The sequence below is a fragment of the Candoia aspera genome, chromosome 6 (genome assembly GCF_035149785.1).
Source record: "Candoia aspera isolate rCanAsp1 chromosome 6, rCanAsp1.hap2, whole genome shotgun sequence".
Taxonomy (NCBI): domain Eukaryota; kingdom Metazoa; phylum Chordata; class Lepidosauria; order Squamata; family Boidae; genus Candoia; species Candoia aspera.
Window position 1 is genome coordinate 207,999 of NC_086158.1, and position 15,595 is coordinate 223,593.

Genomic DNA, 15,595 nt, shown 5'->3' on the forward strand with positions numbered 1-15,595 from the left:
GACATTTGGCGTCCAACCCTGGAGGATGTCAGCGAATGTGTCTGGACTGACCTGCAGAGCCCCTTTGGGAGCCCTCTTCACTGAGGGCCGGGGACGGAGGGAGGGGCAGAGCCCGCAGCCCGGCTCCTTCCCCAGAGACCCTAAGGGGGGGCGGCCGGGGCTCCCAAGCAGGGAGGAGACCCCAGCCCCTTCCCTGCCCGAGCTGAGCTGCGGAGCAACGGCCACAGGCGGACCTGGGCATCCCTGGGACGCGAGGAAGGGTCTCTGCCGGGCTGACCCGCTGTCAGGGGCCAACAGAAGGGACTGAGCCTCTGCCCCCCAGGCCGACCCCAGAGGGCGGCGGCGCAGCAGGCCCCCCCGAGCCCCCCTCCCTCCTCCGCCCCAGCCGCGCGGACGGGCCGGCAGGCAGGGACTCTCGCGCCCCCCTTCTCCCCGCGGGGCGCCGCCTCTTCGGGAGGCCGAGGCCAACCGGAGCCGTTCGGCGCGCTGCCGCCGGCCGGGCCACGCGCTCCCGCCTCTCCCCCCCGCCGCGAGCGGAGCCCAGGCCTTCCGGGGGCGGCGGCGGCGGCGGCGGCGGCGGGCGGGAAGCGGGCCTCCGACTCCGGGCCAGGCCGCGACGCGCGGCGAGGGCTTACCGGCGTTCCGTCCGGCTGACCGTCGCCTGACCGCCGCGCGTCCCCTCCGCGCCGGCCGAGGAAGTGACGTCATTCCGGTTCCGGCGCCGCGCCCTCCCCCAGCCGCCCGCAGCCATGTGGCCGGCCCCGCTCCTCCGCCTGTCCGGGCCGCCGGGCCCGCTGCTGGCGCTGCTGCTGCCGCTGGCGCTGCTGGCGCTGCTGCTGCGGGGCTGCCGGCGCCCGCCCCGCCGCGGGGCGCCCCTGCCCGTGAGTAGCGCTGCCGCCGCCCAGGCCCCCGGGGCCCCCAGGGCGCCTCCGGCTCGGCCCCCCGCCCAGGCTCCCGGCGCCCCGGGGCAGAAGGAGCGCGCGGGAGCGGCGGCGGCGCCGCTCGGCTGCAGCTGCCCTGGCGGAGCGGACGGGGGGCTTCGCCTGGTCCGCTCAGAGCCCCCCGCGAACCTTTGCCTGCTGCTGCGCGCTGTCCCTGTTCGGAGGAATGGGCCCTCCCCGTGGCGGTTCTGGGATGGGGGGCTGCAGGAGGATGCATTTCCCCCCGGAGGAAAACGGGGTCTGGAGCAAGGAGCAGTCCAGCCCTGAAAACCGAGGCAGTGGGTTTCATTCACCTTGTACGATTAACGAAATTTAGCCGCGAAGCCAATTCAATTTCTTCTCGACTCGCTTCCTGTCCTGCCTTGTCGTGATTGCTAAGCAAGACGAACCAGGCTCGAGGGGTGGGTAGTGGAAGACGCGATCCCCTCCGCCAGGGCTGCGGTGGGTGCAAGCGGGCGGTGAGGAATAAGACTGGAAGTGAAGGGATTGCGCCTGCGGTAAGCATTCGTTTTTATCGTTGGGGGTGCTGGAATCCTCTTGAGACAGACCCTTCGGTGGGGGAGCATAAAGCATTGCCCAGCGGCTCTGCTCCCGAGAAAGAAGCATGGAGCTGCTGGAGGGGAGATCGCAAGCCATCATTCACGGTGGAAATGTTAATAAACCTTCAACCCTGCCCTCCTGCCTCCCCAGATTGAATTGCGTTATTGCATGGACAAGCCAGCAGATCAGGTGGTAGATTTTCGGGGAGGGGGCTGGGTGTCTGTGGAGCCTTCAGTGATGCCAGTGGGCCCACTTGGGGCTGGTGACTGCCACCGGTAGAGACAAGGCACCTCAGCCTTTGTGGCCGGGCTTGAAAGGTGGCCACCGGCACCTGGAGGAGAACTGACAGTCAGCGCAGCTGCTGCACTGTCAGTGTGCTTGACAGCACAGTTGGTCGGTGAGTTCTTGCCCGAGCTGTGTCTCAGCCAGGTTCTCCCATCCAGACTCTTATGGTCTCCAGGTCCTGGGACAAAACGAGACTCCTGCGTGCTCCCCTCCCTGGCGCAAAGGAGGGGCCCAGGGAAAAGCTCTTCCCTCGCCCCGCCTGTAGGCTCATTTGCCGGTGCAGCGGGCCCTCTTGGTTCTGGCAGCTGTCGAACCATCGTGTGAAAGTATAATGTGGCTTCTTTGATTCTGGCTTGGTGTAACATTGCAGGTTGTAAACCATGTTTTGTGGCTTAGCCATAGCAGTTTAGATGACAAATTATGGTTAAAGTACTGGCTCATGGTGATGTGTGAACCTAGTCATCTGCATGAATGTTTGCTGTGATGTGGAGGAGAAGAGTCCTGCACTTCGAAGCATGCCTGGAATGTAGCGCAGGTGCTAATTGAGGCCCAAACAGGTGCGGCCAAGAATTCCTGGCTGATCTCAAACGCATTTGCAGTTTTACTTAATATCCATGGGTCAGAGCTGAAAAGGAGCCATTAGTGGAGCAGGGAGCTACAAGCCCTGTTTGTTCCCCCCCGCCAGGAAAACAGCCCCACACCTCCTCCACACAGGGGTTTCCAGCCAGCCAGTCAAAGAGATGGCTTCTTGTTCCCTCACTGGCAGGAAGAAAAGCCACGAGGTGGGTTGGCCACTGAAGGTTTGAGTGTTGGTGTCTGGGAGTCCTCAAGCCCACCCAGGGCACAATGGGGGTCGACTCCCTCCAGACACACAAGGCCACGCCAGCCGAATCAGGCTTGATGGCAGCAGGGATCGCATACGACCGGTGCATTGGGAGATGCCTGTGGCCCAAGAAGGCCCCTCCCTCATTGCCCTCTTGCCCTAAAAACACATCCATAGCATGGTGTTGCAGCACGAAGGGCCCGTTAGGTGTAGGTCAGCCTGATCTGATGGAGACTGGCATCCCAAACAATTTGAAGGCCCATTTCATAAAAAGTGGTTGGAATACCTAATAGCTGACTTACATGACGCAATTCAGCAGATGTATTCACGTAATACACCAAGCTAGGTTAGGGTTAACCTCGACTTGCACGTAATGGCAAGGAGACACGCTGGCTGATCAGCTCGCAGCACAGAAATACTTGTGTTAGTAAACAACGGCTGGGCAGCCCTGCTGGATTGTGCACTGATGTCACCTTGCTTTGCAGGGTGGGGTGGATCCCGGCTTGGTTTCCCCCCTGAGAAAGCTGTGGATTGTGCCCTCAATCCTCGGTCATGGTGGCTTGAGATGATGGCTGGCACACACACCTCTTGACAGAACGTCATGTTGGAAAGGAAACAGAGGTCACACGTACAGCTTATTTGAGGCAAGAGGAAAGTGCAAGGTCAGGAAGATCCAAGGGGAGGAGAAAGTTTGGGCCAGTGTGGTTTTTTATGACTTAGTGTCCAATCTGTACCCAGCACAGATAAGTGGCTAGGTTGTGATGCAGCCTGTTGTGCAAAACTTCAAAGTGGGTAAATTCAGGACCCACCAGAGGTAGAGCCAGGAAAGTGAAGAACGTGGGTCCTCCCCCACCCCTGGCCTTACACTGTTCTCGAGCAGAAAGAAGGCTCTTGCCGTTTAGCAAAGAGAAGGTTGCGTGGATGTGAGCATTGCTGCTCAGAGCAACGGGTAAACCTGCAGGGCACCCAAAGGCTCTTGGGCCAAATGCACCAGTCTCCCATTCCCCCCTTTCTGCTGCCCAAAGGACTGGCTTTGACGTAAAGGCATTGGGGACTTGGCCCCATCTTTGCAGAGCCCGATCTCGCCACGGCCTTGCTGCACAGCAAGCACCTGGCCCATCCGCTGAGACAGCTTCTCATCTAGCTGTGCTTCTCAGGGTGGGGCCGGGTGATCGAGGGCCAGACAGACACCCAGCTGTGCCCCTTCCTCTGCCAAGCTGGCCTGTTAGTCTGCCAATGGCAGGAGAGGACAAGGAGCGATAACCCCTCCCCAAGGTCCCCATTGTCCCTTCCCTGGATCGCTGGAAGGGGAGAGCCCACTCCTGGCCTGGCTGGGTCTGGGTCTGGGGGCTGTCCAAGGGGTAGTGTCCCTGAGAGGAGGGCTTGAGGGTCTCCTGGGAGGACTTTCCCTGTTGAGTCACTTTTTCCCTCGCCTGAGTCCCCTGCTCTTGGCACATGTTCCCCCTCTGTTTGTCCTTGAGAGGTGGCAGGTTGGGGCCTGCCGAGGGCTTGGCACGCTCGGCTCTCACAGAACCGGCTTTTCAGCCTGAATGCCAGCTAAAGCCAGATTCCCCTCCCCCACAAAGAGGAAAGAGGAAATTGGCCAGGGTGGGAGTCGTAGGGCAGGTGCCTTGCTGTGGAGATGGGTCTGTGCAGCTGCGTCCAGGCTGGCCCAAGAGTGCCCATCAAGTCAGCTACATGCCTAGCAGGGACCCGCCTGGGGTCTTCATCTGCCCAGAGAAACCTGCTGCCAAGCATCTTCAGCCTCTTCCTTAAGCCAAGGAGTTCTTTTCCAACTGTTAGGCTGGGTGAAATTCTTGGCCATTTCAGCTGCCTTTTCCTCTCCCTTTCTTCAAGGTCCATTTTTCAGGGGCGGAGACAGGAATCGGCCTGCCATCGTCTCATCCTCACCGTGAGGAGGGGCTCAAGGGGTTGCCCCAGTCCATCTTCCTTTGCTTCCCTGGACCTCTTTGGGCCATTCCTGGATCTACCTATTGACCATTACATAATTTGGAGAGATCTGGTTGGGGATCTTTCATTCCCCTTTTACCTGCACACCCAAAATATTTTGCACTTCTGCAAAAAGAAGGAAACGGGCTCTTTGGAGGGAAAGGCTTCTTCTAAAGATCAGGATGTGCAAAGCTCTCCCTCTTGCTCAGAGCCCAGACATCCTGCTTGCGCCCTGCCTGCCTGTGCAGTTGGCCAGCTGCCCACCTTGAGTTGAGAACCAGGTCAAATTTTGGTCCAAGGCTTCTCCAGGACCACAAACGTCTCCCTGTTAGGCACCAATCTAGGAAGATAACACCACGGTAGAAAGGTCACCCTAAGGCTGGAAAACACCCACAGCACCTTTTATCCATGGACCCAGGCAGGTGGAAACAAACGCAGAATTACAGATTCCAGCATTAACAGCTTTACTCACAGACACGGACCGCGCCTGCTCACCCGCTCAGGGCCCAGCTTGCCTGGCTAGGTTTCAATTCCAAAAGGGTGGTGGTGCGACACATCTGCCACACATGGGACCATGTTCTGGGTGGCAGCTCTTTTACCTCACACAGATGTTGATTGGTCTGCTGTGGCCCTTCATGACAATGCTTGATCTGCCATGGCCAGATGCCTTATTAGTGTTTCTGCTTGGCTGTCCTCTTGTCACCTGAAGCTCAAAAGTGGATGAAATGGAGATTGTCCCTCCCATCCTCCAGGGCGTCTTTTCCAGTTGGTCTCCTTGATTGGGGTATGGGGATACCAAGTCATCTTGTCTGCCTCCTGAAGAATCTGTATAACGACCAAGTAGCAACAGTAAGAACAGACCACGGAACAACGGACTGGTTTAAGATTGGGAAAGGAGTACAGCAGGGCTGTATACTCTCACCCTACCTATTCAACTTGTACGCAGAACACATCATACAACATGCTGGGCTTGAGGAATCCAAGGCTGGAGTTAAAATCGCTGGAAGAAACATTAACAGTCTCAGATATGCAGATGATACCACTTTGATGGCTGAAAGCAAAGAGGAACTGAGGAGCCTTATGATGATGAAGGTGAAAGAAGAAAGTGCAAAAGCTGGCTTGCAGCTAAACCTCAAAAAAACCAGGATTATGGCAACCAGCTTGATTGATAACTGGCAAATAGAGGGAGAAAATGTAGAAGCAGTGAAAGACTTTGTATTTCTAGGTGTGAAGATTACTGCAGATGCTGACTGCAGTCAGGAAATCAGAAGACGCTTAATCCTTGGGAGAAGAGCAATGACAAATCTTGATAAAATAGTTAAGAGCAGAGACATCACACTGACAACAAAGGTCCGCGTAGTTAAAGCAATGGTGTTCCCCGTAGTAACCTATGGCTGCGAGAGCTGGACCATAAGGAAGGCTGAGAGAAGGAAGATCGATGCTTTTGAACTGTGGTGTTGGAGGAAAATTCTGAGAGTGCCTTGGACTGCAAGAAGATCAAACCAGTCCCTACTCCAGGAAATCAAGCCAGACTGCTCACTTGAGGGAATGATATTAAAGGCAAAACTGAAATACTTTGGCCACATAATGAGAAGACAGGACACCCTGGAGAAGATGCTGATGCTGGGGAGAGTGGAGGGCAAAAGGAAGAGGGGCCGACCAAGGGCAAGGTGGATGGATGATATTCTAGAGGTGACGGATTCGTCCCTGGGGGAGCTGGGGGTGTTGACGACCGACAGGAAGCTCTGGCGTGGACTGGTCCATGAAGTCATGAAGAGTCGGAAGCGACTAAACGAATAAGCAACAACTCCTTGATTGGTCACCCCAACCTTTTTGTCCAGGGTTGGTTTTTTCCCCCTTTTGGTTTCTTTCTTTGTATTTTTTTCCTTCTTTGGTTTGTTAGTTTTTTAGTTTAGGGGCATTTATTTATAATTTAGATTTTTAAGCAGGTAGCGGATATGTCTGGTTCACATGTATATTGGCTACTGTTATTAATATGTAAAGTCTTTTAAGAAAATGTAACTGTAATATTTTAACAATTCGGTGAAAAAATAACTATTCTCCCTGGTGTTGCGGGGCTGGGACTGGGCAGGGAAGCAGGATTTGACTGATGGGTAGAGGAGTGGGTTTAGCCCTGATCTACAGGACGGGCAAGGCTGCCCTAGAGCCCCACCCACCCCTTGGGGTATTGGCAGCACTTGGCAGACCCCTGGTGGTTTTCTGCTGTCTGCCTCTCCCCCCCCGCCCCACCTTCTCTTGCCCCTCTTCGAGCCCTGGCAGTGTAGATGGTGTTTTCCTGGGACTGTGCAGCTTCTTTGCTGCCCAGGAAGAATCCCAGCTTCTACAAGAAGGGCCAGCAGGGCACCAAGCACAACCACAGCCCGTGTGAAGCAGCTTTCTTGCTTTGTGTCCAAATGTCCTTTATTTTTTCCTTTAAGAAAACTTTCTCCATTCTGAGCTCCTTTTCTTGTTAGTTTCGTGGCAGCCGCCTCCTCTCTTCTCTAAATATGCTCGATTTTAATTCCCCTTAAAATCAGGAACTTGTCTGGGGGGGGTGTGGATCTAACCCCGAGGTGGCTGAGCTCATGCCGCACAGAACCTTCTCCACTTCCTCAGGCTTCGCGAGCTCAGAGGAATCCCAGGCTGAAAGACAAGATGCCACTCGGCTCTGCCCAGCTGGTGTCCAAACCAGGGTGGACGTGAGCAACTTGATTTAGAAGAAACTGATTTCACCTGGTCGGCCTGTGGGTCCCTTACTCTGGCCATTTTTCCTGGAAAAGTCCTGGTCGCTCTGGGCTGGACCGCTGGCTGCCATTGATGCAGAGAAGAAGAGACGTTTCTCTGCTCTTCCTCCCCCCGGGTGGGCTGAACGCAAGCTCACGCTAGCCCTTGATTATATCTTGCGCCAGCGTCCCTCAAGGCGTCTATTCAGTTGTTAGCTTCTGTCAGTTATTTGGTAAACCAGGAGATGTGATTTTATTTATTTTATTTTAATGTATGGGTTGCCCGGCCCCATCCCAGCTCTGGGCAGTGCACAATAAGTAAGGATTAAAAATAAAGTAATACGGAGACCATACAAAACAAGCACCTGCGAAAACACCACCGCAACAAATCTCCCACTGCAGGGGAAGAGCTGGTCTGAAGGGCTCCTTGAAACTGGGCCAGGGTGGGGCACATGGATCCAGGGGGCAGGTGCAGTGACAAGGCCGCTTTCTGGGTGATAGGCCACTGCGCCTGCCAACCCTTGCCTTGGTTTCTCTGTGCCGCTTCTTGCCATTGGGCTGCCTGCTCCTCTGAAGCAACCCATGGCTTTTGTGACTGAGAAGATTTGCCTTTCTACTGTGCTGAGGGTCAGATCCCCTCCCATTTGTCTTCCCTAGAACTCAGGGAGGCTTCGCCTGGGTATCAAGAAATTCTTGGAGTAATAGCAGTGTAATGCTGCCTGATAAATGAGATTCCTCCGAAGATCAGAATAGGGGAGTTGATAAGTCTGAGAAGTTGTTCTATCACGTCCTTGGCCGTTGCTCTCACAGACTTTACAAGCTGGTGGTCTTCTTGCATATATGTATTTCAATTCCTTGGGGAGCTGATCACCACCTCTTTTCTCACCAGGCATAGCTGCATCTCCTGTTTTGAGGGATCCACTGTCCTGCCTCCTGTTCACCCCATCCTTTTTTCCCCCTGAACTCTCAGAGCCTGTTTGATCCACAAGGGCCCAAAACCCTCTCTCGTGTTCCGGCACTGCACAATATCTTCAGCTCTTTGCTTTGTTCACTGGGCTTCCCCGTGGAATTTCTTCCCTCTCAGTTTCTCCTATAGAAGTGCCTCTTTTGAGCTGCTAAATCTTTGAGAAATCAGCCAAAGTGTAGCCGTTCACACCTCCATCCTTCGACTTCTTCGTCAAGGACCGCTGCAAGCCTTCGCTTCTGGCAAACGTACAGCAGGATTTGGGCCAGGAAGGCAAACCCACCACAGGCATCTCCAATTACAGCTGCAGGTCCCATCTGCCCACCTTCACCTCAGCATCTTCTGGCACATCAGCGACAGGCGTTCATTTCCTCAGCGTTCCCTTCTTGGGCTCTGTCCACACTCCCAAACGGGACCAGGGATGCCTTGCTGTTCTTCAGGACACCTTCCTGGTGCAGCCTTTGCTACACCCTGAGCCCATTGCCGAGGGCACCCAGCTGCCCATGCCCTGATCCGCAGTTCAAGGGGGGGTTTCCACTTCTCCCAACACAAGTCTTGCCATGTGCACTGTTTGGGACACTGGGGGCAACCATGGCCTATTTTGGCTGCCCAGACACACCCACACCTTTGGCTCTGGCAGCTGACTGGGGGTCTGATTTCCAAAAAGAAAGCATGCCTCCTGCACAAAACTCCTCTTTCCATTGCTTGAGCGATCCCATCAAAGAGAACCTGTGCTCTTTATAGGCTGGACCCTCGAACTGAGACCCGCCCGTACCTGCTCCTCTTGGCAGAGAGACCAGCTGGTGCTGCAACTTTTGAATGCGGGGCGGGGGGAAAGGGGAGCCACCCACCTGCCCCTGTGAACAGCCCCCGTTTTTAGAGCGAGTCTGACCAAGCAGGAAAGTATGTGGGGGGGGCACACTTGAGGCAGAGGGAGCAAGCGTGAGCGTGAACACGCAAAATGTAAAGAGACCAAAAGGGGGAGACAGTGAGTGACGGGGAGAGAGATCGAGTGAACAGGAGTGCAAGAGAGAGGGAGGGAGAATCTATGGCTGTGGGGGGAAGGGGGCTACAGTCCCAGATCTGCAGGGTGAATGGGGCTTCTGGGGCTTCCAGGGAAAGCCGCCCCCCCTCCAGCCTGCACAGCGAGTCTTGTCAGACGGCCAATCCTTTGCTCTAGCCGTGCCTCAAAACTCGCCTCTTCTTCCCCCAGCAAAGTCCCCTCGGGAGGTGGGGGGCGTTTTCCCAGGCAGGACCGATGCTGGCGGCTGGGATGGAGCAGATCACAGACCAGGGAGAGCCCCTCAACTGGCTGCCGGACGTGCCCTCGGGTTAGCCAGGCATGAGTTCTCTGAAAATCTACCAGGAGTTTCTTTGCTGAGGGTGGTCCCAGTCACCCAGCGAAAAGGTTCCCTGCCAGCACAGCTCCCCAGGCGGTTCTGCCGAAAGGAAGAAAGCTCAGACAGCGTGGGCTTTGCAAGCATGTGCCCCTGGGCCCGTCCGCGTGCACATGCGGATGGGGTGGGGTGGGCCCGCTCAGATCGGTGGCTTCATTCCAAAGAGCTCCTAAATTCCAGGGTGTTTCTTTGGCTCAGAGGCTGCAGGGGTGAGTCTCGGGGTCAGGTAGGCTCCACAGCCCTGAAATCCTCCAGCAAGTGAACGCCGGACCGCCCAGGCTGGAGAAGCTCCACTGATCCTCGGCTGCTTTTGGCCTCCCCCGTTTTCAGGGCAGCCTTGCGCCTGATCCGGGCCATTCTGACATTCTTTCTCCCTCCCCCCTGCTTCTCAGGCCGATGGAAAAGCAGTGCTGATCACGGGCTGCGACAAAGGGTTTGGCCACGCCTTGGCCAGGCATCTTCACGGGCAGGGATTCACGGTCTTTGCCGGCTGTTTGTTCCTGGTGAGCGGTTGATCCCGTCCCTCGGGGAGCACCTCCTGGAAAGGCTCTCAGGTTTTCTCCGGGAGTCGGGGGGCTCACCTCATGCTTCCTCCTCAGTTCTGGGTCCACAGGAGGAGGTGGGGGAGGCTGCACTACAAGCCCTATCAGCCCCAGCTGCCAGTGCTGTTGGCCTTGCTGGCCGGGGAGTGCCAGTGGCTGGTGGTTTGGCCCAGCAGAAGGTGCCTAGCTGAGGAAGAAAACCAGAGGAAAAATGAGAGGGGCCGTGCTTGCGTGTCACTCCTGCCCCCTCAGTAGCTCCCCCCCTCCCCCCCGTTAATGGAGCGATCGCCCTGTGCCGGCAGCTGCAGACGCCAGGCCCCATCCCCAGAGAGCGGCTGTTGGAGCCTCCCTGTGCAGCCCTGAGGTTGGGGGTGCCTGCCCTCCCTTGACCCAGCTGTGCTGTCGGGGGCCCGCTGATTACCACACGGGTTTCTCTCCCTCCCCGTCTGTTGGCAGGACCGAGGAGGAGATGGTGCCCGAGAGCTGCGCAGCCTGGGCTCCGAGCGAATGCATGTCCTCCAGCTGGACGTGTGCTGCGAAGAGGAGGTGGCACAGGCCGTCCAATTTGTGAAGGAGCACCTGGAGGAACCTGCCCAAGGTAGCTGACCACAGCATTGGCCTGCCCGCCTCCCCTTGGGCCAGCCGCTCCTGGGGGAAGATGGGCGGGTTGCCGGGCTCCCCCTGGCAGGGGTGGGGGCTGGGCCGGGCCCCACCCAGGGGTGGGGCTTGGTTTTCCCTGGTACTACCCAGAGCCAGTCTGGCCTAGTGGTTAAGGCAGTGGGCTAGAAAGCAGGAGGCAGTGAGTTCTAGTCCCGCCTTAGGCACGAAAGCCAGCTGGGGGACCTTGGGCCAGTCCCTCTCTCTCAGCCCAACCCACGTTACAGAGTTGTTGTTGTGGGGAAAATAGGAGGAGGAAGGAGTATTAGGTATGTTCACCGCCTTGAGTTCTTTATAAAAATAATAAAGGCAGGATAGAAAAATAAATAAAATAAATAAACAAATGAAGCAAATATTTGTATCTCATGGTTGAACTGTGGAGTCCTGGGTGCTCTCTGAGCCTGGTTGTTTCCTTGCAGACGTTTCATTGCCAGACTAGGCAACAGCTTCACTGAAGATGTTGCCTAGTCTGGCAATGAAACGTCTGCAAGGAAACAACAAGGCTCAGAGAGCACCCAGGACTCCACAAACAAACAAACATGTTGTACAGGAGTACAATGAGTACCTTCACTGTAAGGTCGCGGTAACAGGTTCTTGCGAGTCTGAATATGCTCCCCCCACCCTGGCTTCCAGAGAATAGGGAGGGTCCCTTCAAAGACACTTCCTCCAATTACATCCCTGGTTTGGGCTCAGGTTTCTTTTATCTGGCTGTGGTCTGGGCTGCAGCTTCTGCTCCTGCCTCCTCCTCACGTCCCACTCACTGTTTCAAGAGGACTGTAACCGGCGCTGCCTTCAGCCTGGCCCACAGCAGCTGACGTGGATGCTCCCCTCTCCCCTTCTCGCCCAGCAGGATCCAGCCTCTTTCCCTGATTGTGGGATGGGAACAGAGCCAGGCATGGGGCCTGCCTGGCTGGAAGCTGCCATGGGCACGTGCCCTGCCCAGGTGGCTGTCCATGGCCTTTGGGGCTTGGCCGTAGCGGATGCCGGATGCTGGGCTTCTGCAGAGCAGTACTGCTGCCCTGCAACTCCCGGCTCCCTTCCCCGAAGGCTAGACCCCTTGGGAAAGAGCAGAGGAGCTCCCCTTGAAAGCCGGACCAGCCTCCTCTTCGGCCCTCAGCCTGGGGGGCAGGGGGGCGTGCTGCTGTCGGCTTCTTGCCCCACCCTAACCGAGTCGGCTGACAGGAGGGGCTGCAGATAACCTTCCCCGTCCTCGGGTGGGCTGCTACTGACCTCCAGAGATGCCGCTTCTCTTCCCTGCCGTTCGGGGGCTCTCAGAAATGTTCCATGTGGCATCAAGAGAACTTTAATTGATGGGAGGGAGAAGGACCACAGCCGGGCACTAGGAACGACCACAGATTCTGTTTCCTTCTGAATCCTCCCCTTTTTGTATCTCCCCCTCTCAAAATGTTGTTCCGAGCACTGATGTACCACTCAAAAAACAGCTGATGGGGAGGGGGAACTGCCTATTTCACTTTTCTAAGGCGCCCCCCCCAGTTCTCCCAGTTGTTTTTTGGGCTATTTCTCAACACTGATGTAGTGCTATTTCAGAGTACTAAACTCCTGACCAAAACCCCTGTGCAGAACGTGCAAAATCAGAAGCAATTTCGATGTCACCCCCCCCTCCCCCAGCACCAGCCTCACCCATGTGAGGGACAGCGCTTGGTGGGGACCTTTCCTGCAGAGTGGCAGGGTTAATTCAACGGGGAACCACTGATGTTCTTTCGCTTGCCCCACCTTGAATCTTAAGCACTTCTCCCCACCCTCATTTGTTGCTGTGGAAGTTCAGTTGAGTCTGCCCAATTTTCTGCACATGAATTCAGAATAAAGCAACAGAAGAGCTCTTTGCATGTTGTGTGAACTCAGCTCATTGAGTGGCATCCAAGTATGTGAACAGAGCACACTTGGTATCTCTGGAAAGTACTGGGGAGGGAAGTCCTAACACTTCCTTGGACGTTATGCCTTCCCCTCCATGGATCTTCTCCCAGGAGCTCCATTGTGCCCATGGAGAAGAGATGCCAGTTGGCTGCCCATGAAGGTGGGTCTCTTGCCTTCCTGAACAGGCCCATTCAGGGGGGTGGGGGGTGGGCAAGATGTGGGCCCCTTGGGAGGAGGCTGCTCAGCCCCAGTGGATCCTCAGAATGGGTCACTCTCTCCTTTGGCAGGTCTGTGGGGCTTGGTGAATAATGCTGGAATCGCCTCCTTTGGGGACGTGGAATTCACCAGCATGGAGAAGTACAAGAGGGTGGCTGACATCAACTTATGGGGGACCATCCGTGTAACAAAGGCTTTTCTGCCCCTGATCCGCAGAGCCAGAGGTATGAAAGAGGGCCTATGGGGGCTGGGGGCCACCAGGATGCACTTCAGGAGGCCTCTCAGCAAAAGATCTTGCACAGAAGGGAACGTGGAGTGGATGGGCAGCAGAGTTCTGCCTGCACCTGGGTGCCCAGCAGGGGCCGGTTGGGTGTCCTCTGTTCACATGTGCAGACAGACTGCCAATGCTGAGAGGCCAGCAGCAAAATTACACAGCACGTTTCCAACTGTTGCTTCCCCTGTGTAACGCTGGCATTCATCAGATGTGTATCTGGAATGCCTTTTGCAAGAATGGGTTGGGCAGAAGAAATTTAAGATCTCCAGGCATGAAGGAGGAGGGAGGGGGAAGCAGGGGCCTGCAGAGATGTGCGGCCTCTGCCAGGAAGTCAGCCCCATGCAGATCTCCCATTCTGGAATAATAATATCTAAGAAGGGACTTTAGCGACCGAGAAGCTGCCCAGCTCAGGTCCCAGGCGGAGCTCTGGATGTGGTAGGGCCATGGCTGCCTGGCTCCTCACCCAGCATGTAGAGTCGAGCTTTGCTGGCTGGGGAATTCTGGGAGTTGAAGTCTACCCCCTTGAAGTGGCCGTGGTTGAGAAACACTGCTCCAGAGGCCCCACCAATTGCTCTCCTTAGGGTCCCCTTCCCACTGGCACCCTCTCGACTCTACATGCTGGGAGTTGAAGTCCACCCATCTTAAAGTAGCCAAGATTGAGAAACACTGCTTTGGAGAGTTCTCCCGGAGGGCAGGCCCTTCCAGAAGAGGGCAGGGCTGCACCTGGGGTGGCCGTGGCCAGTTCCAGCTCCTCCCCTCCCTGCTGCTGCCCGGTGGGCCCCTTTTTCAGCTAAGTCAGCATCCTTTCTAGAGCAGCTCTTGGTCTCTGCTCCCCTCCAGGGCGGATCGTTAATGTGAGCAGCATGCTGGGCCGGATGGCCAGCCCACTGCGCTCTTCCTACTGCATCTCCAAGTTTGGGGTGGAGGCCTTCACGGACTGCCTGCGGCAGGAGATGTATCGCTGGGGTGTCACGGTGGTGGCCATTGAGCCGAGCAACTTCATTGCAGCCACGGGGATCCTGACCCCGGAGGGCATCGAAGCTGAGGCTGGGCACATGTGGCACGGGGCCAGCGAGACCACCCGGGCCGATTATGGAGAGGCTGACTTCCAGGCAAAGGTCTGCCGGATGAAGGGCTTCGCCCACAGCGGCCTGCAGGATATGTCCCTGGTTCTAGATGACCTGACTGAGGCGCTCACCGCCAGGTACCCCTACACCCGCTACACCCCCATGGAGTCCTCCTGGTGGCTCCGTCTGCAGGCCGTGACCCACCTGCCCACCGCCCTGGCCGACTGGCTCTACGTCCGTTAGGTGGCCTCTGGGCAGGCTGGAGAAGACGGCCAGCTTTCACTTGCTGTCTCCCCCAGGGGAGAAAAGTCACATCCAGGTGGAATCAAGAGCAATAATAGCTGAGTTAGCCATGTGAGGAAAAATCCAAAATCTACTGAGACAATGCCTTTATTAGCACAGCTGAAGGGTTCACAAAATGGTTGCGAGTTTTGACTTTCCCAGAACTCTCCATTGGGCACGACGCTTAGATGGGAGGGGGGAACCCCGCACGTTGGAAGATGGTGCCAACCCTTACCTGCCTGGTGCTCCTTGAAACTCAAAGACCACCTAGCCTAACAGTGTGGAGTCCACAGGCCGGGAGAGGCCCTGTGTGGAAAGCCTTGGTGGGATCCGAGTCACATGCAGACAATATACCTTGTAGAATGGATGAGGGTTTCGTATGCGGTCCAAACTGTACTTAATTTCAACTGACTTATTGAATTAAATTTTTAGATTCAATTACATTTGGCTTTATTTTATTGATTTATTTTTCAAATTTTATTTTTCAAATTTCTATCACCGCCCATCTCTCCCAAAAAGAGTGTTTGGCTTGCTCCAACTCCAACACAGCACCTATTTCAACAGCTTTCTTGGATCAGGGAGCGCTCTGCCCATGCTCTGATGCCTCTTCCCTTTCTAAAGTTCCCTTATGTCAGACAGACGCGTTGCTGATTAGAGATTCTCTGTCACGGGTGAAAAATGTGAGCGAGTCTGTACTCCACATTCTGGCTGCGTCCCCACAAGGTTGCTGATTAACTCAGTTCCTTGGTTCACACAATACGCTAAACCATGAACTAACCAGGATTGACACTACCTGAGCTTGGCACATTGGCCTGGCCAAGCCTGCTGGGCAAAGATGAGATCTGAGAAAGGCCCAAACCTGCTTTAGGATGAAACCCAACTGCCCATTTTCACCAGGGGGAGGCCTCCCAAGACCTCCCACCAGGCAGCCATCCACCTGGTGAGTCTCGCTGCTGCAGGTGGCAACCAGAGCAGTCTAATGGTTAGAAGAGTCCAGGCACCATTGTGGGCTCAGCATCGACGGAGCACCTTGGCTGGGTATGGAAGAAGGGTTCCTCC

General features: G+C 56.0%; 1 protein-coding gene across 1 annotated transcript; it reads left to right on the top strand.

Moving 5' to 3' along the window:
• The first annotated feature begins 749 nt into the window (after positions 1–749).
• LOC134499782 (D-beta-hydroxybutyrate dehydrogenase, mitochondrial-like) lies at positions 750–14,940 on the top strand. Its single transcript, XM_063306615.1, has 5 exons — positions 750–881; positions 10,016–10,126; positions 10,622–10,763; positions 12,985–13,137; positions 14,028–14,940. The coding sequence occupies exons 1-5, from the start codon at positions 750–752 to the stop codon at positions 14,495–14,497; spliced, it is 1,008 nt and encodes a 335-aa protein (XP_063162685.1). The 3' UTR covers positions 14,498–14,940.
• Positions 14,941–15,595: the final 655 nt, after the last annotated feature.